Raw genomic sequence first — 21879 nt, forward strand, 5'->3', positions numbered from 1 at the left:
TTTATGGTCCAGCTCAGTGAACTAAGATTTTTTGCTGATAATACCGTGTACAGGATGTAATTGTGACTACAGCTTTGGGTGTACGTAATATATTTAGCTTGTTTTGCTTTATTGAATCGGATTAAATGGAATTGAAGACAGTTAAGACTTAGGAATATACTTATATGATTGTTGGTTAGACTGGCGCTTAAATAAGAGGAAGTACAAAGTATATAGTAAGACAACGCAATCTAAATGTAATCGCTTGTATACAAACTAGAGCAAAAGAGACTTTTATATACCCTTGGTTGGACAATATTTTGTTTAGACACCAAAAAAAAATAATGATGTGATGATTTTAAATAATAGAAAACAAAATGCAATTTAGCTAATCTTTGCTTGTAAATTTCTTATAGATTTATAAATACAATTTTCGATATTGGAAAATGTTAGTTTCGCGGCTAATTTCGACTCTCCCTTTGGTAAAATTGTGCAGAGTTTTTTAATATTACGGCTAAATGACTTCATCTAACTTCTCACTACGTTGTTCACATATACTTAGCCAGCGACCACTGTATCAAGTTGTATGTTCAATCTGTTTACAATTAGCATGGCTTAAAAAATAATTGTATATGATTAGTTAAAAAGGGGGAAATAAGGATAAGAAGAGAAAGACTTGGAAGTATAGGATTGATTGTAGAGAGGTTGGATAAAATAATTAAATATTCCAATTGCATTTCAGCTTAGATAGCGTTCTTCTCCAAAATATATATTCCATTCTGCGTTGGTTCTGTAAAAATGTGCTCGATTTGCCATTTGCAATTTTAAATTACGCCCTGCTTTAAGTTCTACTATACGTTAGCACATTGGGTTACATATTCCAATCTTTAGTATTTTGATTTCGATTAAATATGTAAGTGTTGTCGCGGTTGGCTTATTGGTTTACATTTCCGTATCGTTTAGTCCCAGGAAGTCTCATTTCTTCTCACAGGTTAGGGACTCTCCTCCTCGTGTATTCGTGGTCACCTCCTCATCCGTTTCCGGGGCCGCCGAGTCCTGGCAGCTCAGTGTGAGGCGCAGCCGGGAACTGGACTCATCGTAGAGCGTCTCTACGGTTTCGGGTTTCGAAGGAAAAGGTGTTGGGGTCGTGAATGGACGGTACAAAATGTAGCATGTTTTGGGGCGGTAACAAGAGAATAAATTTACAAGATAAGCACATTTTAAAATTGATTCTGCTCGGCTTACGTCTAATTAACAGAGAAATGCATATTAGGAAAGTAGAAAAAGTTAAGATAAGCGTTGAAATTCATAAAACGTTCTTAATTAGTATTTGATAAATATATTTGTCTTAAACATTAAAAGACGCTATATTAAAGCATCAGCGAACGTCACTATATAATTTAAAATTGATAAATGTTTTTGGTCCAGGCGCATATATTTTTTTCGTTTTAGTTAAAAATTTAATTCATATTGAGTAAATATAATAAAAAAAGGCATATATGTATTTTTGGAAGGTAATGGATAAATTATACATTAAGAATAGTAAAACAATTTTTATTAATTTAAGTTCTATAATTATGTATGTATAATAGGGTAATGCAATAAAACGTGCAATTATTTTAGATACACTATTGTATATAATAGGAATAAAGTTTAATTCGTTAAAGTGATATGGACAAGTAAGTAATGAGATTCAACTAAAATGAGATAGGCTAACAGACACTCAAGGACAGCAGAAGGGCAGTAAATTTATGAAAATGATCTAACTACTATTAAGTAAAGGAATAAAATAGAACATAGAACATAGAAAAAGCCACTCAGCCATTCAGTTGATTGGATCATTTTTCATATTAAGCATTTGCTTTTTTGGTAAACAATTTTTGGTTTTTTTGTTTTGATGGGGGTTTTATGTGTCGGATTCATTAGAATCATCACTACCGGGCGGTATGGTCGGTGTCTCATAATCGTAATAGACCGGATATCGCGGCTTAAAGGGCTCACTTGTGGTGACATCAGCCTGAGCGGACAAAATGCTGCTCATGCTAACGTTGGTCAAGAACTCAGTGTCATCGCTGAACTTCTCACTTAGAGCCATGGCGTCTTCATACGAGGGCGGCACTGCAAGAAGAAGAGTTGTAATAGGGCCATGGTTATTGCACAATCAATTGCCTACGTTTCGGTACAACAATATACATACATATGATGCACAAAACTATGTATGTATATTTATGTATTTAATTACAAAAGATTCATTTCATTTCAATTTGGAAAGGCAGGCTGAATAAGTATTCGGTGGTCTTACTCATGGGTATATAGTCCGGGGGATTATCGCTATCACTGGTCACCAATATCGCTGGCATGGCCGTTGGCCTGAGGGCGGCAGTTGTTGGCGTTGATGAGGGCGTGGAGCTTGTGGGCGTGGGACTGGCACTCACTATCATATTCGTATTGCTATTGGTCGGCAGTAGTCCACCCACAAGGCGTCCATGATTGTTGTTGTTGTTGTTGTTAATGGAGCTGATACGTCGATGCTGAACTGAGGCACTTGTCCGGTCCCGATCTCTATCTCTTTCGCGATCCAGATGCATATCCCTATCCCTATCCCTATCGCGGTCGCGATCCCGATCCCGATCCCGATCTCGAACCCTTTGGCGCTGCTGCGTCGACATTTGTAAATTTTGACTAACTACTTGGTGCTGTTGCTGCTGGCGATTAAATCGCAGCAGGGCCTCCGGACCATCCATGATCGGAATACTGCCGATGGTCAGAGGAATCTTCAGCTTAAGTTTCCAGTGAAACTCCGTGGGGTTCACGATGATCTTAATCGAATAGTTAACGCTAATAGGGCACGTCGGCTTCACCGAAGTGGGCGGTATCGAGGGCAGGTCGAGATACCCCCTGTACACCTTCCTCGACCATCTCAGCACGTTTCCGAACTGCTTCGCCGCAATCAGGTGCTTGTCGTAGCGGTACTCATGCTGCGGGTCGTGCGACTCGTAGCTCACCTCCTGCTTCAGCTTGACCTCGCACTCGGTGATGTCGATCGAGGACTCGTTATTGATGTACAGCACGAAGTGGATCTTCTGGCCGGGCGCATATCCGCAGTACGGCGTCGAGAACTTCACCGTGAGCGGGCCTGTGGGACAGCAGAAGCTCCAGAAGCGCTTTCGATCGAGGATCTCCAGTGGAACCTGGGGAAACCGGCGCATTAGCAGTAGTCTTAATAATTTATGATAGTAAGAAAAAATGGATTAACCTATTAATTAAGCCGCAACATAAATTACACCTACATGCACCGTTTTGGGTCTCCCATCGACTACGTCGATTAAACGCTTACCCTGTAAATGGCATCAGCGTTCAGGTCCAGCGGTTGTATCACCGTAAATGGCAGCTTGAAGACCTTCGGGTGGCGAGCGGCCCTTTCGATCGTCGTTATGATCTCGTAGTGGATCTGGCCATACTTGCCGTCAAAGGACGTGGGCAGATTGTCGGGCAGAATCACGTGGAAGGTGTACGAGTACTCGCCGGCCGGCCAGTCGAAGCTCGAGTTGTTCGCGCAGGATCCGAGGACGTAGGACCGCGAGGACAGATACGATCGGTAGGCACGGCACATGGCGCGCTCGCTGTCGCGCGGATATCCCTTTTTTATCCAGCGTATCTTGGCATAGCCGCTGACGGTAACGTGGATGCCTGAAAGTATTCCCCACCCCGCTGTGATTAGGGATTGCGGAATGGAATTGCAGGGCGCAACCGCCAAACAGCGACTCATCGCCGCCGTCAGGCGCCTATAATAGTTTAAAACTAAACTAAAAAAACTAAACTCTAAAACTATTAATTAGATCTTATGCATCAGAAAATGTGGAGGTAATTAAACAGAAATGTATAAGAAAAACCGTGTCTAAATTATATGCAGAAGGTAGTGATAGCCTATAGATTGTATATTATAGCCTATGAATTTAAATGATAGTTCAAAAACGATACAAACTATTCCAAATTGGACCGAAGTCAGATGACTGAGCAACTATTTTGCGCGTGTAAATGGCTTTTCCACAAAAACGAAAACTAACAAATAACCACGCCTTTAACGAGTTCATGGATATCTGAAAATGGCGGCATGCCAAGAGCAGCACCACAACTGCGGCATATTCCACAGTGGCAGTCACAACAACGATTAATAGTAGAGCACGTTCAAATCGGCGCCCGGTGGGAGATACATTTTAATATTGCCATTAGCCGGTGGCCTTCGTGCATTTAAATGCACGTCGAAATGCCAAGTGACCGCATCACTCATACGCCCCGTGAGTCATGGACAGCTTTTATAGCGTAGTATACGTTAGGGGCTCACCTTTAATGCGCTTCGTGGCGTCGACGCTGAGATCAACAACGCCGGATAGCTCCTGTCCGGCATAGTAGACACCTTGTGGATTATTATCAAATGATATAAGGCACTCAATGGGCATATATTGCTATATATTTGTCGTTTGTGTTTGCGTTTGTGAGTCCGCTTGTTCCCCCCGTCGATCCGTCTGTGTTAGTGGTGTGTTTGTGTGTGTGGGTTTGTTACTGTGACCTGTGCAAAAATCAGACCACAGATGTAAAAATATCACTTTTCCCTTGCTGGCTGGAGAGTATGAATTGAAGAATTTTGGAAATGGGCTGTTTCGTTCATTTGCTATATGTCATCAAGCCATTTGCACTTTGCCTTTGTCGCCTTTGTGGCACTCGCACTGCATTTTCTCGGCACCCAGCGGCCTACACACATGCACACGAGAAATTCGTTAACGCTTTCCACGAGCCACCGACCGTCCGACCTCAAAATTCCTTCCGCCGTAACCTACTTTTCTCTGCACGCACTCAACCGACGGGGCAATCACTTATGGATATTTGGAACTACTCGCAGCATTAACACAGCCGTGGCATATTAATTATTCTTCGTGTTTTCCTGTGGCCCCTGATTGTCAGGGTGTCAGTCTGTCTGTCCGCTCGTCCGCCTATCGCAACGATTCCGGGCGTGAGCTCCTTTTTGGCGTTTCGGTTTGTTTCGGTTTCTTTCGAATTGATTCAACTCTCGCTCGCTGCTCACAGCAAACACGTCCAGCAGCCGTTCGTGTTGGATTTGCTCTATCCGCATGTCATCATGTCGCAAGGGTCCAAGCTGAGAGCAGAGAGCCGAGCATAGGATATACGTGGTCGGGTCGCTCGGGAAATCCGACAGGACCTGCGGCTCGCCAGAACAACAACCCCTGAGAAAGCCGCCGAGCTGAGAGTCACGCACACGTGCTGCCGCTGTTTGTTTTTGCACACATTTTTCGCAATGGCAGAGTTGACAAAGCCTTGATGCGAATAATATTATTTTCATCTTAGCATTCGAAAATTGGAACAAGTGTTTGTATTGTATTGTATGTCACATATATGTTTGCACAATACTGAATTCCGGCATATTGCAAAAAGAAAATAAATGATTGCAGATAGGTTTAAAATCGCTCCAAGACTCAAAAGGTGTAATAAGTGCGACACCTATGGACAAAATGAAATGTCTGTGGGGCGTCACCTATCGATAAAATTATAGGTTTACTAAGGCTCCATCTATTGTCAAATACTGTTTCCTCAGTGGTGCCATCTATCAGCCAAATAGTTCGTCGCCATCTATTGAGGATTTTAAAAAATGCCTAGTGGCGTCACCTGGCGCCAAAACCAAAAGTATTTCACTTTGGCGCCATCTAGCTCAGCGAAACAGTTTCAAAATAACAGTCTATTAACATTGCTGCTAATGATGCAAGGACCATATTTACATGCCCAAGAAATACGGCGAAAAAGCGTAAGTCCGATAGTCACCCAACGTGTGACTGGCCACACTAAGCGCAGACTGATTTGCTAAAATTTTGCCATCAATTCGCTCGCCGGTTTTGCTATTGTTTTGTTTGTTTACTTAATCTTAATCTGACCATCCATATCTGACCTTGAATAAGTACGTGTAAGTCTTATCTGTGAAATCGGCAATAATCAGTAGGTAACCCCACAAACACAGTGAAGTTACTGCAGGCGATTCGCAGGATGAGCCAAGGAGCCTCGGAGGTGCCACTTTCGGGTAAGTAACTCCATTAGCTAAATATTTTCTTTAAAATGGCAAGCGTTTAACACTGTGTAACTAGCACTTCGCCTAAAGTACTGTGAGCGCAAGAACGCCTTCCTGGAGGATAACATCAAGGTGAAGAACCCCTTTTGCGTATTCCGAGACTGGCTGGAGTTGGCCCTTAAAACCCCGGAGATCTTGGAGCCCAACGCCGCCGCTCTGGCCACCGTGAGTCCAGAGGGAAGGCCCTCCAACCGCTATGTGCTGGTCAAAGAAGCCACCGCCGAGGGCTTCACCTTCTTCACAAACTACGGAAGCCGCAAGGCGGAGGACATCAAGTCCAATCCTAATGTAGCCATATCCTTCTACTGGCTCCCTTTGCGGCGAAGTGTCCGCATCGAGGGCGTGGCTGAGAAGATCGCGACGGAGGACTCTCTCAAGTACTTCCACCAGCGACCTAGGGCCAGCCAAATAGGGGCAGCTGCCAGTCCGCAAAGCCAACGGATTCCATCGCGCAGCTACTTGGACGAAGTGGAGGCAACAATCAAAGCGGAACTGGGTCCCGATGGCGAGGTGCCGCTGCCCAACTGGGGCGGGTACTTGGTGCGTCCCGACCTTATTGAGTTCTGGCAGGGTCAGACCGATCGGCTCCACGATCGCATCCGCTTTAGGCGAGGTAGAGGAGTGGAATCCGAAGTCGACAGCAAGCTGGTCCACAAGGGAGAGGATGGTTGGGTGTACGAACGGCTGGCACCTTAGGCACTTGGAACTGGAATTCAGCTACAGATGCATTGAAAATGTCTTCCAAATTTAGTTATTATGCGCAGGATAAAGAAATGTTCAAAGCTGCTTCCAAATATATGCTAAGCCATAAACCAACAACTGTAAATGTACTTGCATTCACAACTACCTAATAAAAATTGTACTTTGAATATTCATTTTCAATTTGACAAGCAACATAAGCTTTTTTAATCCGTTCCCTTCAAGTTTGTTATAAATTGTAAGCCACAGCAAAAATTAATATGTCGACTGTTTTGATACAAAAGTTGTGTAGTACGCTTTGGTCACCAGGATCACTAAGCCGCTTTGCGCAGCACATGAGCCATGTTTCCCACCAGGTGAGCTATATAGCCAGCGAGGAGCAGCGGGTATACGAGGAGCCCCACGTGATCTTCCAGAACTGGCTCTTGACCGCCCAGAAGGAGGCGCCTCAGGTGCGGCCTCGACTAGCCTGCATGGCCACGGTGGACAAGTCTGGTGAGCCTGTGACCCGCCTGACCAACATAGAGGAGGTCAATGCCAATGGAATCACCTTCTTCACGACCCTGGGCAGTCGGCAGGCGGGCGAGATTAGCGCCAATCCGCACGTGTCGCTACATTTCAACTGGGCGCCGCTCATGCGCAGTGTCCGCATAGCAGGATCTGCTCAACAGCTAACGGAGGAGCAGACTCGGGAGCAGTTCCGACGATTCCCGCGCCACATCCAGATGAGCATCACCCATGGACCACGATTCGCTGCGGCCGACTGGCAATCCCGATCTGGGTTCTTTGCGCGGATCGGAGAGCGCTTGAACACCTGGCTTGGCAAGGAACCGGAGCAGATACACATGCCGCACAACTGGGGAGGCTTTCTTCTTACGCCAAGCCTTTTTGAATTTGGAATGCTCAGCGGAGAGAAGGCCGGTAGGACTCGGGTGCGATTTCGTCGTTGTCTTGAAATGCCAAGGGTATGTAGGTCCAAAACATAGGGGTTGCACCTCGTTTTTGTACTTTGATACACAGAGATTCGGAGACAAATTGTGTTGGCCTTTTTTATATATAGTAATTGTATAACCTATCAATTGCCTTCATAACATTAACTATAAATGCAATTCCTGTTTACGGTAGGGTAAATATACCTTTTTTCGAAAAAGCTATGTATACGAAGTATACATCTGTGATCTCGAAATCTATTAATCACAGTCCACGCTGTGCAAGTTTATTTCAAAACGTTGACATGCCCATCCTAACGCCCACAAAGTGCTAAGCGCTTTTTGCTTATTTGCTCATTTGATGGGCAATTCCTGTCAGTATGCAAAAAACCTTTTTACAACCCCCACTTCAACGACCACAAGATGTTTAAATTTTGTTGATTTTCCTACTGGTAACGGTTATCTGATAGTCGATGAACTTTAAAATAGCGCATTCTCTTGGTTTACTTAAATTACACAAAAGTAAATTATATTCAATTTCATAAATTCATTTATTCCAGGGCACAAGAGTTGGAACCGTTCAAGCTGAAAGGCAGGACTGGGTCTATGATTCCTGTGAGGAAAATTGATATGGAAATACTCAAGTATCCAATTTGGCTTTAAGTCTTTCTGTGTATTAAACCTGGTAGTCACCTTATCATCTTTATGACCACCGCGGGTAGCGTACGTTATTCCCTTACTGCTAAATCTTAAGTCAAATAAATTTATTAGTATCAACTAGCATTATTTAATAACCTTCGTTTTGTTTTATTTACAAAAAAAGAAGCCTTAAGAATCTTAAAAGACGCTTTTTTTTATTTCTGCTTAACATTTGTATAATTTTACCCGTTACTCGTAGAGTAAACGCGTATACTAGATTCGTTGAAAAGCATGTAACAGGCAGAGGGAAGCGTTTCCGACCATATAAAGTATATATACATTCTATATATATATAATCTTGATCAGAATCAATAGCCGAGTCGAACTGGCCATCTCCGTCTGTCTGTATGACCGCATCGACCTCAGGAACTATTAAAGATAGAATGTTAAGATTAAGAAACAGTTTCCAGAGACATAGACGAAACGCAAGTTTCTTTCCAAATGTTGACACGCCCACAATCCGCCCAAGACTACCCCGCCCACTTTTGAAAAATGCTTTGATATTTTTTCATTTTTTTATTAGCCTTGTAAATTTCTATCGAAAAATATTTTACCACGCCCACTCTAAAGCCACCGCAAGCCGGCAAAAACTTTTGACATTTTTTTGTTATTATTTTCAGAAAAAGTTGAAATTTCTCGTTTGCGCTTTCACTAACTTAGGTATCTCATAGTCGGGAAACTCTATCTTTACTACTTTTATTTTCATTTATTTTCTTACAGGCTTGCAAACAACAAAGTGGCGGAAAACCGTTGATTTTTGTAACACAAACACGAGTATATGTATGGTTTTTATGGTTTTATTGTGATCCGACGATTTCCTATGAATCATTATAAATCGTTTGCAGTCTGTTCCCCCATTTTCAACGGGGTAAAAAAGTAAAATAATTGGCCGTCAGGGGAGCTTAACAGAGGAGTTAACACATCGTTGCCAAATTGGATTTAAGTGCAAGCGTTAGTTCATTCAGCTTGGCCTCAATCGCATTTAAAATGCATTAAAAGCACGGCCGCAGCCGCCTAATTGGCTGTCCTTGGGTCCTCAAAATGCCAACTGCAGGTGAGAGTGTACAAGTGTATGGGTGTGGGCACGTGAAACTTAATAAAATAAATAGGCGAGTGCAGTCAAGCGCAAAGAGTAATGCCCGCCGGGAAATGTGGAAAGTGTGGGATAGCTGGTCGGATGGATGTGGCGTACATGGATGTGTAGGGAATGACGGCCAAGCGGCTGTGACAGCAGACAACAAATAGTGAAAGCCAAAGCGCAAGGCCGGAAAAGCACACGCCATCAAACCATGCCACTATGCACACCCACATTTTCCGCCCGCTCTACAAATTTGCCTTTGCACTCCTTTGTAATTGTATCCATCGCTCTGTCAGCCGTTCGCTTCCTTCCTCGGTTCGTTTTGGGCTTTCCTGTTTACTTTGTCCTGGTCTGCGCTTTGTCCTATCCTTCTTCTCGGTGTTTTGTTTTGCTCGTCCTGTTTCGTTCCTTTTCGGCATTTCCCGCCCGCACAGAGCGTTTAAAATGTTTAGCTCTTTCTCTCTCTGTCTCTGTGAATCTCTCTCTGCGGCTCTCACGGAAAATGCAGGGAGCACGAGAACTTGTTGGCAAGGGTAATGAATATTTCTTATTTTCGTTGCGTGCCAGCTCAGCTGGATAGGGTTGCCAGCGCTGTCGAAATTCCACACAATATAATAAAAAGGCAAATAAAATATATAAGAAGCCTAAAGCAAAAAAATGTATCCCTATACGTTCATATATTATCACTGGAAAATATTTCCTAATTATGACCATTACTCGTAGAGTAATACTAGATTCGTAGGGTATACTAGATTCGTAGAAAAATAAGTATATAACAGTTAGAAGGAAGCTTTCCGACCTTATAAAGTATATATGTACATACATATATCAATAACCGAGTTGATGTGGCCTGATATTTTTTTTTGTATTACTTTTTTTTAAATTATTTTCTGTATCAAATTTTTAATTTCGATATGCCAGAAAACAGTTAAAATTTAAATACTCAAGATATTTTTTAAAATCACTGCTTTAACATAGAATTTAATAGTGAAAATAAACGTGATCTTGGATTAGCGATGCGAGGGTTTTTTATTAATACATTTCCTTTAGTCACTAGATTACTTATTTTACTGTTCCCTTAAGGAAATACCAGCATTTTCATCCGCCACCTGGCAACCCTAGCCGCCAGCCTGCCGCCTTTCCTTTGGCTTTGGACCAGGCCCACTCCGCTTTGGGCCACGGCATCTGGCAGCGAACAGTGAGGGTTGCGGTCTCGTTCAGTTCGCCGCGCGGCTCCGGCAGTTTCGCTTTCTGATTGAGACTCAGATTCAGGTTCGGTTCCAGTCTCAGTTCCGAGCAAACTTCGGCGGGGAGCAGAAGGAGCTGTGGAGCCCGAGCAGGACATAAAAATAGACACGAAGTACTGAAACAATAACTCGAGGCGGCGAGCTAGTGTAGAATTTTATACATATTGAATTGCGAGGGGAGAAAGCAGGAAGTGGCGGATAATTAAGGACAAAAACGCAATTTCAATTATCGTTAGTGTAATCTTGAATGTGAATTTAAATGTGAACTGTGAGTGCATGGTGTTCCGCGATTCATGGTAGACACCTAGATACTCTGGATGTGGCGTACTTTTTCCCATTGCAAATTAGTTAGTGTGGTCTAATCAAATATATATGTACATATATACATATATATACCCATATATTTAAATTGAAATTTGAGTATGCACTACATGTAGGTTAAAGTGCAAGTATTTTTGCTATATATTTATTAAATTGGTATGGCTTTATATGCTTTTCGAACGCTCGTGCAGTTATTGTAATCTGAATAAAAGAACTCTAACGCATTCAAATGCCAAAGGACTAGAAATCGGAGTCCTTTTCTCCAAAATTCATAAGTGTGTAAGGCCATTTGCCTTTCTCGGGGGGGTGTGTCCAAAGCGGGAAGCTGGGAGTCCTTTTACATAAGCAGGGTGAGCTGCAAATGGGACAGCCACCTGCGGCTACACGTCCCCTACTCAACGCTGAAATCCCTCGCTTTGTTCGCCGCTGAGTGCTGCGTGTCCTTGCAACGTGACAGCCCGATTGTGTCCCGGATATGCAAAGAAGCCCCACATCCCGACAATGGCCCACTTAAAACTGGACACCCTTCACGTGCAGCGAAGCCCTCGCGGCTCCCGCAGGAGCAGTCCGAGCAGCGGAAGAAGCAGTGCCTGTAGTTCCGGTAGCCTCTCCCCGGTGCCCATCATCCCGATCATCTCCATCAGCCACGATGGCGACGAGTCTGAGTCGGAGTCGGAAATCGAAACTGAGCCGGCGCGCCTCTTCCAGCGCCGCATGTCCACCAAGTGCACCAATAACCTGGTAAGTTCAAGGATCTGGTCGTACTGTACACTGATATAGTTGGTATCAGTTTAATAGGTTTGGAGATACAAGAAATTTCGATTAGGCTTAATAGGACATTCTGCAATACATGGGTAGCATGACCAAAACTAATTGCATCTGAACTCTTCATAGTACTCACGATAGATTATTTAGAATCTTTAGTCTTCGTTTTCAACTAGATCTAGGACTTTATTTTGTATCAATAGTAACTTTACAGCTGAAAGGACTGCATTTTTTCTGCATGTGTCAGGAGTCCTGCGGCTTTGTCACGGGACCAACCATCGTGGTGCAGCGGAGCGTCCTCGCGAAAGTTTCTGGAGCGGAAGTTGCATGCAAAGGGGCAGAGGCAAGCAGCTACGGACGGGGTGCCAGCTTTATATGCGAGTTGCGTGTGTCGAGAGTTTATGTTTCAAGTACCTTGGTGAGCTACACCACTGCCAAAGGTCAGAGGCGCAGTTCAAGAAGTCGGTAAAATATTTTAGCTTCGCTGTCGCATAGGTCAGGGGTCAGGGAGGCCCCCATTTGCAGATTGCTTCGCCGGCTTAGCGGACGCTCATTTCAATCACCATTTGGGTGCATTATTAAAATGTAATCCGACGCTGTCCATGTCGCCCGAAATGAAATAGAATTGTATCAACTTGCGACTCGCGGTGGCAAAAAAAAAAAGAGCCGAGCGGACCGTCGACGTATTTTAATTAAACGTTGCCATAGTTGCCCGGCGGCCAGGTTTCGCGAATAAAAGAATCAAAATGATGGAAAAGCAACAGAAAGGCAAGCCACAAAACTCCGCGAAGCCCGAGAAAAGCTTCAATTAAGTTCTTTATGGTTTCTTGACACTTTGTACTCGCCCCTGCCCTCCAGCACACCGCGTCGTATGAACAATGTTACCGGGTTGCTGGCCATTTGATGTTAATTATACGCATCGCTGCGCTGACCCTTCCGCCCAACTTTGGCCTTTGCAAGCCTATTTTATTTTTATCCAACTCCCGATGACCGGTGGCCGCTCGAGTTTCGGCCACCGTTTCGCCAATTCGTTTGGCAAACTGCAATTTATGCTTTAAGCGAAGGCATTTCTTTTTTGTGATTTATAGCATTCGGGCGCTGGGCAAAACACATTTGCCTGATTGTGACAGAAAAGCAACATTCAAGTGCTCCCGGTTGGAGAGGGGCGTGGCCCCATGAACTCACATGTAGCCTGTTGTGTTGCCTGGTGTGGGGTTTACACATGTCAAACCGCAAAACAATAAGCGAACGCTAAACAAAGCGGCTTAGTGCAAGGCTTGACGGCAGCGTTTTGGTTAGCGTGCTGTTAGCCCTGAAGGTGGTGACAATAAGACAATAGAGAGAGCCTCAACAGTTTGGGGCACAGTGCGGGACAAGCGACTAGGAACGGGGGTCTCGAAAACTGGCAGCACTAACTAGACTCGAATGGGTTTTTAGAACAATAGACTCATTTGATTTGGTAGTTTGTTATGTTTTGATAGATAAAATAACAATAACAATAACAAAAATGTTATCTGTTTACTTTCTAACAATATATGAGATTGCAACAATTTTGAAAAATTGGCAAGTGTAAGCAGGGAATTATTTGTTTCTAGAAGTAGAGTTTATTAATTCAGAGTAATTTGTAAGTTCCGAGATACTCGTAATAAAATTATGTTTTTTATATGAATTTCGGTTATATGTACATACAAATAAAATAAATAAATTAAACTTATTTAGCTCGCTCTCCATATTTTTGCCAGCGATTGTAGTCCTTTTCAACCATTTAAATCAAGCATTAAGTAAGCCTACTGTACAAACAAAGACAGAAGTCTTGCCAACTCTTTACCTCTGCCCCATTCTGTGGATCTTTCTGAGTAGGCTGTTGCCGCAATATCCTTGAGTCTGACTTCTTTTCTCGCCAGGTGCTTGTTGAAAAAAGGCTGAATTATTTACGACTATTTACTCAGACAATTGGCCAACAGTTTTGCGCCTCACATGAGGCATCAAAGAAACTCGAAGCTCTGAATCTAATTTCCTTAATTTAAAGCTGATTTCTTGAATTGAAAAGCTTAAAAGTCAGTGCGAAATGGAAAGGAACGGATTGCCTAATACCTATGCATAACGTATTTGCTGAGTGATAGAATTAAGGCACAGAAATAGAAGTAAAGTCATGGCTGGGAAACCTTACGTTATGTTTACATTGCCCGGCTGAGTGAGCAACAACATCAAGTCATATTCATATCTACGGACCGGTCTTTTTATTTATCTTGTATCTTTTTACATCAGCGAAAGTGGGCACGAAAAGGGAGAAGCTTGGGGCAGGTGGCGTTAAATCAAAATCAATACCCGGCTAACAAAAATTTCAAACTTGCTTATCATCGTCGCGCTGTCTGTTGTCGACTGGCTGATGGACTCCGGCTTTGCGGGCTTTATCCTTGGCCACTTTGGCGTATACTTGATGTGTCAGCGATTGGCCTCATGGCCGTGCCACATGATTGATTGACGATGATTTATCTTGGCATGATAGCCCCTTACTTTGATTTTTAGTCACAGTTAGGTTTGGCTTGTGCGCCTAGCATTATCAATTCAATTCAATTTTTCATCTCCCTTGGGAGGTCAACGGCCTACTTTAAAGAAGGTTCCCCTACTCGTTATGGCTTTATTCCCCAAAAATCGTTTAAAGTCACGTAAATCCTTAAGCAACCTTTCAGTTCCTTGACTATGTAAACATTTCCGTTTCCCACTGCCATTTGCTGTACAAACAGAAAGCAAATGGATTTGCTGCAACTGGATTGGTTGCAATGTCCGTGGATTTTTCCAACGATTTTTCCATTATTATTTGGCGCTTCCTTTTGCCGCAAGGGAGGGCGGATATGGCCGCGTTCAAAAATTAAACGGATTACAATATTGTACACCCATCCAGCTGCAATCCGATCGATTTCTATGACCCTGCTTCCCCAAGTCGGAGGAATTGACCGAATCAAGAAGTTTACTTGTCGTATAATTGCCCCAGATTATTGTCACTTTTGTCGCCATTGCGCCCCGCATATTTACACTTTTATAGCTCGCAAATATGTGTGAATTGCGCCAAAGGCTGTGTGGCTGCTCTTTGTTTGCACAATTGATTGCCGGCCATATCGACGCCCCCACTTTTCGCCCTTTAGCCTTTGCCCTTTCTTCGCCTGCAGTCAATTATTTGTTGACACTCAGTCGAAGATTGTAAGTGACGGGTCCCGCAGAGAGCCGCGGAGTTGCTGACCGGAGTGTCCTGCGTGTTCTGTGTACTGTGTCCTGTGCTCTGAGGGCGCACTCCCATCTGCGCCTGGTATATGCTACGCTCCTCATTATTATCATCCTCGGCCCATTGACTTCGATCCGTGCAGTGTCAGCTCATCAATTGCTAATTGCCCCTGGCGAATCCATGGCTGATTGGGTATTTTCACAGCCAAGCTGAAACTGCAATCACTTTGTTTTGCCCTCTTTTCAGACTGCCATCATCAAGGAGGGATTCCTGCTGAAGCACACTTGGTCCTTTCAACGCTGGCGGCGTCGGTACTTTCGCCTCAAGCGGAATATGCTATTCTACGCCAAGGATGAAAAGGTAAGTGCTAGTTAAACCTCAAGTTATATTCGATATAAGTGATAATTTGTTTGGTAATTAAATCACAGGTATTGGTAATTGAATTCGATGCAGTAATTCTATGGAATTACCACCCTTTGCTGAATTATAAGTAATACTTACTATTTATTTAGCAAAATATACTTTTGGGTAATGGCTTTTATTTTTATCTGACAAATATCTTTTCTTCTTTAACTGGTCATATATAGAAAATAATTATAAATAATAATTATCGTATATACCGAAAACAAAATCATAGAATAAACTGCAGGTATTAGCACACTCTTTTCACTGTTTATGTTTTACTTACATTTTAAGTGAAAGTCTATCAGATAATTGTAAATTAGTAAAGTTTCACAAAACAAGCAGTATTCAACAAAACAGTTCTTATGCATTAAAAAGAAACATTGGACATCAAAATATAAACTCCTTCACATTAAGTGGTTGGTTATGGATTATTTTAAGTTATGAATGGATGAACCCATACTTTTACCCAACCAAGTTTTGGGAAACCCAAAAAGTAAAATCACAAACAACTCAATAGCTCAGAGCGCAAGTGCTCCACTAATTGAAAGGCTTTCTGCGGTCTGGTTTAGAAAGGAATACTTTAATTTGCCATTTTTCGTTAAATAGCAATACGGCAATGGTCGGCAGTGCTCGATGCGATGGATGGCCTCACTTTGTTAGAACCTTTTTTCAACCTGACCCTTCACATTTGTTGCCAGCGCACTGACACGATCCTTGTGCTCTGCACTCTCGAATTGCGTTGCAGCAAATTGCAGGATATAATTACCAAATGAAATTACCGAGCAGCAAGAAGGCAAAACAATGTCGAATGGAGCAGACGAGGGGTGCAGGAACTGAAGGGGGAACTTAAAGGGGGAACCAGACAGGTGAGACGGACAATAAATTGGTTTATTGCGTGCAGTGCTCTTTTCATTAATAAAGTACGCTTTTAAAATGCCCGCGGTACTTGGAGCCGTGCCACCTAATACAATCACAATGCGGGTGAATTTTCGGTGGCAATATTGGGTGGCAATAATAAAGGTTGCGGGCTGAATGCAGTAGCTTTTAGTGTCTCAATAAATCGGACCGACCGCCTCGCCTGTCAATGTCAATTGAACTCGATTGCGACGTGCCCCTGTCATTGATAATATTAACGGAGCTAATTGCCAGGTAAATCAATTATTTATGGCCGGTCTGCGAGTTCCAGTTTCGGTCTTGAATTACTGTGATCAGGAGCAGAAGTACGACTACTAAACTGATTACTCAACTCATTTAAGCTGAATTCATCTCCACTCAGTATTTAATCCGAAGTTCTTGTGATGCAATTGCATGGCATCTCATCCGATTGCGATTGACGTCAATCTTGCTAGCAGCGTAAAATGCAATTATTTTATAAACTTTGAAGCAGGCAGTGTGTGATGCAGCCTCTTCAGCGCCGGCTTTGCGTTATGTAAGGGCTATGAAAACATTACGTATTGCGTATTGCGTATTGCGTATCCGCCGTGAGTTGCTTTCTCGCTGACACAGTTGCAAAGCATAATTGTGCACGCTGGCCTTGTTTCCGCGCTTTCGTTACGCAACAAGTCGAAGGCGTCTTCAGCACCTCTCAGAAGCTCCTGGCTGGGGACATTAAGTATTCAGTAAAGTAATGACAGGTCGCCGTGGACTCGTCGGTCGCCCAAATGATTAGCCCCATTAGTCCCTGCCGGCTGACGGAATTTATTCTGATTAAAAATTCAGTTTAATGCCCGATAAATAGAGCTTAATCTGCTGCCTTATTAAAAGGTTAATATCGCCGGCGTTCGCATTCTTCGGCTGGCCGAAAGGTGCCTGGGAATTCATTAAGCGTAGGCACGAAATTTCAATTATAATTACGCATACGCCATGTTGTGCCCAAGTGGCTTAAACGGTGGGCAATTTGTTGCCGTAGTAAACTCCAATAAAAAGGGCAAATGATAAGGAGCGGGAAAGTCCAGGAAAACAGCGAAGGACTGAGGAAACTACGCCTGCGAGACAAATAGGAGGCTATGCCAGAGTTGGTCCTAAGCTGAGACACAAAAAGGATAAGCCTTTCGCGGGCTGGTTAAAAATGAAAGTGGAAGGCATTTGCGGGATGGAAGAACGGCGCGCTGAGACTGATGTTCATGCTGATGATGGTTGTGCTGCTCGTAAAAGCGCAAATTTTTGTTTGCATTGTTTTCATCGCAGCCTTCTCCTTGGACGGCTCCTTCGGGCCCTAAATCCCTCCTACTCTCTTTGCGTCCCCCTCCCCCGCTTCCCGTCGTTTTGGCCCACTCTAGCGAAGCTCTTTCGACTTTGCTGCACGCGACTCGGCCAGAACAACAACGGCGGGCCAACTCACCACAGTTGTAAAGTCGTAGTACTCGGCTTTTGGCCATGTGCGCTCGCACGCAGAAAGAATGGGGATGCTGTGTGCATGTGTGTGCGTTTTGTTTTGAAACGTGAAAGCTTTCAGTTCTCGAATGAGAGCGGAAAAGCTCTGCGCCTAGGGTTGCTATCGTCGAATATCCCGAATATCTGGAGTCATGCAATTACTAATGCGAATGAAACATAAGATATCTTGGGTTCTTTTTGTTATAGGCAGCGATTGTATAGTTAGATAGAAATTACTTTGTCAATAATTTCTTTCCTATTTGGCACTATCTGGCATCTTAATATCATCATTTTCTCGCGTAGCGCAAATTGCGCAATTGTTTATTTTTAAAATTTCTTTTGAAATCTTCTAAGGAACTCAATTTTTTTTTCCGTGTTCAAATAGCTTTAGCTCTGTAGCCCCCACCCCCAAGACCCAGCTCACCTGTAAATATTTGTATCCTTTCGGGCGCATGGCAGATGGAGAGGAACAGCGGCTGGCAGCCAGCAAGTCTGTGTGTGGTGAGTTTCGGAGGGCGGCCAATAAAAGCGACTGTTTGGCAGGACCTGAGCTCAGTTTTAACTCAACGAAGCGATGTGCCACAATTCAGCGAAAAGAAAACCATCACCATCAACAGCCAGACCCGAGGAAGCCTACCAGGCCAAATAATTAATTATTTAACCGCGAGCAAGCTCAACATCGATAAAGCTGCAGGGACAAATAATTCCCTATAAGTGCAAGAAAAAACAAAACTCGGCAAACAATTAAATATTTATTTTGTTTTGGTTCGCGAGGCGGCGGCGCTAAGGAGGTGTCCTTAAGCCATTGCCTCGAGTTTTGGGTGTGAGCTCGCAAAATGTGAGCCAAAGATACAGCAGAACTTTCAGCCGTAAACCAAAGAAGCAACAGTTCCAAAACCGTAAACTAAACGCCTAAGTCACCGCTAAATCAATATTCTGCGTGTTTTTCGGGGTAAGTTTAGCGTTCACCCTGCGACCCCATTTCCATTTCATTCTCGTTTTAATACCGCTTTGGGGCAAGTGATTTGTCCTGGGCTTACCAAACTTTCCGTCGGCTTTGGCTTCCATTAATCCTGGAACAAATATATTTATATGGAAAAGATTTGTGCGCCTGCCAAAACTTTTAATTGGCTAATTTAATTAATGTGCGCTAGTTGAGCTCCCCAAATAGGGGCTTAAGACATTAATTTAAACTTCAGCGGAACAGACGTTGATGTACTACAAGAAAGACGTGGTCTTGCCTTCCCCCACTTCTAATTTGTGCAATTCCGCCCTCAGATAAATATCTAATTGACTCCGAGCAGTTAACACACACTCACGCAATCAATTCGATTCAGCAAAGACCACTGACCCTTTGTGTGAGCTGAGTATGTATAGCAAGGCATCGCGGCTACGAACCGCCATCTTCTCGTTGAGCTCCCATTGGGAAACTTGAATGGAAAGGGGGCACTTTCTGGCTAATTACCTAGGCACACATCCATCCCACTACGGCGGGCATATGCGTATTAAATGGCAACATGAGGCTGCCAAACAATCAGCCAAAGTGACATTTCCACCAAGATAATTGTGTGCATATTTATAAAGTGCACGAGCGGCAAGACTGGAGCAAATTAAAAGGGCCATGGAATGGCCCATGGTATGGAGCTCGTGTGTTGTGATGAAAACGGTACAAGAGTAAGCTGTGCCCGATAATGGACTGCACGACTTACCTGGAGAAAATTGTCCTGCTATCGTCTGCACTCGACAAAATTCCTCTGCACTGCCTCAGTCATAAGAGTCTTTTAACTAGCCAGATCGATTCTAGAAAGGTTTTGTAGAGGTCCGTCCTCCTACTTTGAATAACCTATAAAACCCCGAACTGAATGTTGAAGTCCCAAGTTGGTCTGTGTGTAACTAGTCATGGATTTCACTTCCATATGTTGTAGCATATCACTGTTATTATTATTCGGACCAGCTGATGGACATACGAGGTAATACCGCACGCGTTGCTTCCGGCCTTGCTCAGATTCGGGACGATGGGTGGGTTTTTCTAAGTGTATTACTCGCAGTGCTGGCGTCGTATGCAAAAAGAATTATTAAATTTCGCGTGCTTCGGGAATTATAGGAAAAGGGCACTCAGATCCGAAAAGAACAAAAAAAAACAAAAGGAAACAGTGGGGCGATAGACAGAAAAGAATTTAGGAAACAAGGCGACTTGAAAAATTGTTGCTATGGCTGTTTTTATAGCAACTGGTATTAGCCCACCCAACCTTGACCATTTTATTCCGTACAAGAAAAAATAAATAATTTCAAATGGTCCCTATTTTCAAGTTCACGTTTTAACACCCTATCATTTTTAGGTTCAGCATGACCCCCACGGCAGAAAAATTAGCAAATCATTTCAACTTCAAAACATTTTATTCATAAGACTAAGTTTTTTTCCATTTAATTTCTCCATCTAAAATTGGCCTAAATCATAACTTCTAACATGAGCTTATTTATTAGTTTTTTTTTATTTATGTGAGAGATATGAGAATGGTGCTGTGGGTAGATAATATGTATATGTATGTATAGGTATGGATATGTATATATTTAAAATGAGTATAATAAAAAGATATAAAATAGTATATAATATGTATTAAAAATAAAATAAATGCGTATAATAAAGATGGGGAAGGCAAAAGTAAAGTTTTCCTTGCATGTTTTAATAAAAAAAAGAATTCGATGGTGAATATATGTCAGCTCAGACGGTGTTAAATTACGAGCATTGAAAAATAATTAGTTGATTGAGAATCGACATGATATTTACTTTACTGAGAGACATCGAGTTGACTTTGCGTCGATTTCTACATGCTTTTACATTTTCTTTGTTTGGCTTTTGGATTTTAGAACAATTGTTGTGCAGACTTACCTCTCCATATCCAGACGGCGAAAGCGCTTTCGGCGAATCTATGGGGAGGGGTAAAGGGGCTTTTAGATCACTTTTTCTTTTTTCTCTTTATTATTGATCACTTGATTGCACCTGGCAACGACATAATTTTCCCCTCATTTTCTCGAAATTTTTATTTTAATTATTTTTCATTTTCTTTTGTTAGCACGCAATCATCATCGCTTTTATATATTTATCACTGGACCGATTCACTTCATTACTTTACTTATATTTTACGTATATTTCCACTATTTTATTATTAACGCACAATTTATATTTTTTTTCTATTTTTTTTTTTATATCATATTTTTTCTGTTTTTTTTTTTTTGTTTTCGATTAACTTCACATATTTACACAAAACACCATTCTCTCACATGAACATTATCTCCTCACCAAACTTCAATATTTTTCCCACTACCAAAAAACTTATATATACTACAACAAAAAAAAATTAAATAAAATAAGAAAATAAAAAAACTATAACTAGCCTATTCTCGATACGGCCATTCCTTGGCAAACAAACTTCACTCTTCAATATTTAAAAATTTTAACTTATACGCATATATATGCATATATATATATACGAAAATATATATACATATATATATATATGTTATGCAACCGCCTGCATGCGGGTTGTTCACGGTGTGGGGTTATGTTTTTTTTTCACTTTATATGGCACACAAAAAAAAAGGTTTTTTTCTACATTTCCCGATTCTTCGTTCCTTATGGGTTTTCTCTGGGTTTTCCGGGCGTAGAGAGCTCTTTTCGTAAGCTACCGATGCCGCGACCAAGCCGTGATGCTCATCATACGAATTTTCGGCAACTACTCAGCACCTGCTGACGAGCCAGGTTTGCCTTCCCCTCTCCCTCTCTTTTTGTTCTCAGCAGCAAGCTTTTTGGTACTGCGGGGTGGGGAGATTTGCGATGATCTAAGTTGAATTGTGGCCTGCAAAAACAATTACCCCTTAATTCCCACCGTTCTGACCTTTAGTTGAAAGCCCTTTTTTTTTTTATTTACCTTCTTTTCACTTTTCCTTGAATTTTACAATCGTATCTCAGCGCGTATAGGTTAATTATAACATTATGTTAATGCATACTATTCTGAAGATCGAAA

At 42.5% G+C, this 21879-nt stretch overlaps 4 protein-coding genes across 8 annotated transcripts in view; 3 read left to right on the plus strand and 1 right to left on the minus strand.

Moving 5' to 3' along the window:
- Positions 1 to 9: 9 nt before the first annotated feature.
- Positions 10 to 20087, minus strand: LOC122620247 (arrestin domain-containing protein 17). Its single transcript, XM_043797624.1, has 6 exons — positions 19564 to 20087; positions 4325 to 4549; positions 3317 to 3669; positions 2282 to 3170; positions 1918 to 2097; positions 10 to 1088 (listed from the first exon to the last, which is right to left on the minus strand). The coding sequence occupies exons 2-6, from the start codon at positions 4437 to 4439 to the stop codon at positions 955 to 957; spliced, it is 1671 nt and encodes a 556-aa protein (XP_043653559.1). The 5' UTR covers positions 4440 to 4549; positions 19564 to 20087; the 3' UTR covers positions 10 to 954.
- On the plus strand, positions 5831 to 7009 carry LOC122620249 (pyridoxine/pyridoxamine 5'-phosphate oxidase). Its single transcript, XM_043797627.1, has 3 exons — positions 5831 to 5947; positions 6008 to 6067; positions 6132 to 7009. Coding segments are annotated over exons 1-3 (741 nt in total). The 5' UTR covers positions 5831 to 5946; the 3' UTR covers positions 6812 to 7009.
- Positions 6997 to 8537, plus strand: LOC122620248 (pyridoxine/pyridoxamine 5'-phosphate oxidase). Of its 2 annotated transcripts, XM_043797626.1 has the most exons (3): positions 6997 to 7170; positions 7231 to 7779; positions 8304 to 8537. In XM_043797626.1, the coding sequence occupies exons 1-3, from the start codon at positions 7075 to 7077 to the stop codon at positions 8370 to 8372; spliced, it is 714 nt and encodes a 237-aa protein (XP_043653561.1). In that variant the 5' UTR covers positions 6997 to 7074; the 3' UTR covers positions 8373 to 8537. The 2 variants fall into 2 exon arrangements, with proteins under 2 accessions (XP_043653561.1, XP_043653560.1); XM_043797625.1 differs by having other exon boundaries at positions 7002 to 7779.
- Positions 10539 to 21879, plus strand: part of LOC122620245 (diacylglycerol kinase eta) — a 52010-nt gene continuing 40669 nt past the window's right edge. For all 4 annotated transcript variants that reach the window (XM_043797619.1, XM_043797621.1, XM_043797620.1 and 1 more), the window contains exons 1-2: positions 10539 to 11829; positions 15323 to 15436. In XM_043797619.1, coding sequence (XP_043653554.1) covers positions 11590 to 11829; positions 15323 to 15436 — 354 coding nt within the window. In that variant the 5' untranslated portion in view covers positions 10539 to 11589. The remainder of the gene's footprint in view (positions 11830 to 15322; positions 15437 to 21879) is intronic.

Source organism: Drosophila teissieri, chromosome 3R (assembly GCF_016746235.2).
Source record: "Drosophila teissieri strain GT53w chromosome 3R, Prin_Dtei_1.1, whole genome shotgun sequence".
NCBI classification, from domain to species: domain Eukaryota; kingdom Metazoa; phylum Arthropoda; class Insecta; order Diptera; family Drosophilidae; genus Drosophila; species Drosophila teissieri.

Excerpts from the sequence above, each read along its gene's own strand:
- LOC122620249 (XM_043797627.1), top strand. Across the intron at positions 6,068-6,131 it reads CTCGGAGGTGCCACTTTCGG|CACTTCGCCTAAAGTACTGT; the intron begins GTAAGTAACTCC and ends CTGTGTAACTAG.
- LOC122620247 (XM_043797624.1), bottom strand. The coding sequence starts at position 4,439 with ATGCCCATTGAGTGCCTTATATCATTTGATAATAATCCACAAGGTGTC. Across the intron at positions 3,171-3,316 it reads ACGCTGATGCCATTTACAGG|GTTCCACTGGAGATCCTCGA; the intron begins GTAAGCGTTTAA and ends CGGTTTCCCCAG. Across the intron at positions 2,098-2,281 it reads CCCGGACTATATACCCATGA|TGCCGCCCTCGTATGAAGAC; the intron begins GTAAGACCACCG and ends TTCTTCTTGCAG.
- LOC122620248 (XM_043797625.1), top strand. The coding sequence starts at position 7,075 with ATGTCGACTGTTTTGATACAAAAGTTGTGTAGTACGCTTTGGTCACCA. Across the intron at positions 7,780-8,303 it reads GTTGTCTTGAAATGCCAAGG|GGCACAAGAGTTGGAACCGT; the intron begins GTATGTAGGTCC and ends CATTTATTCCAG.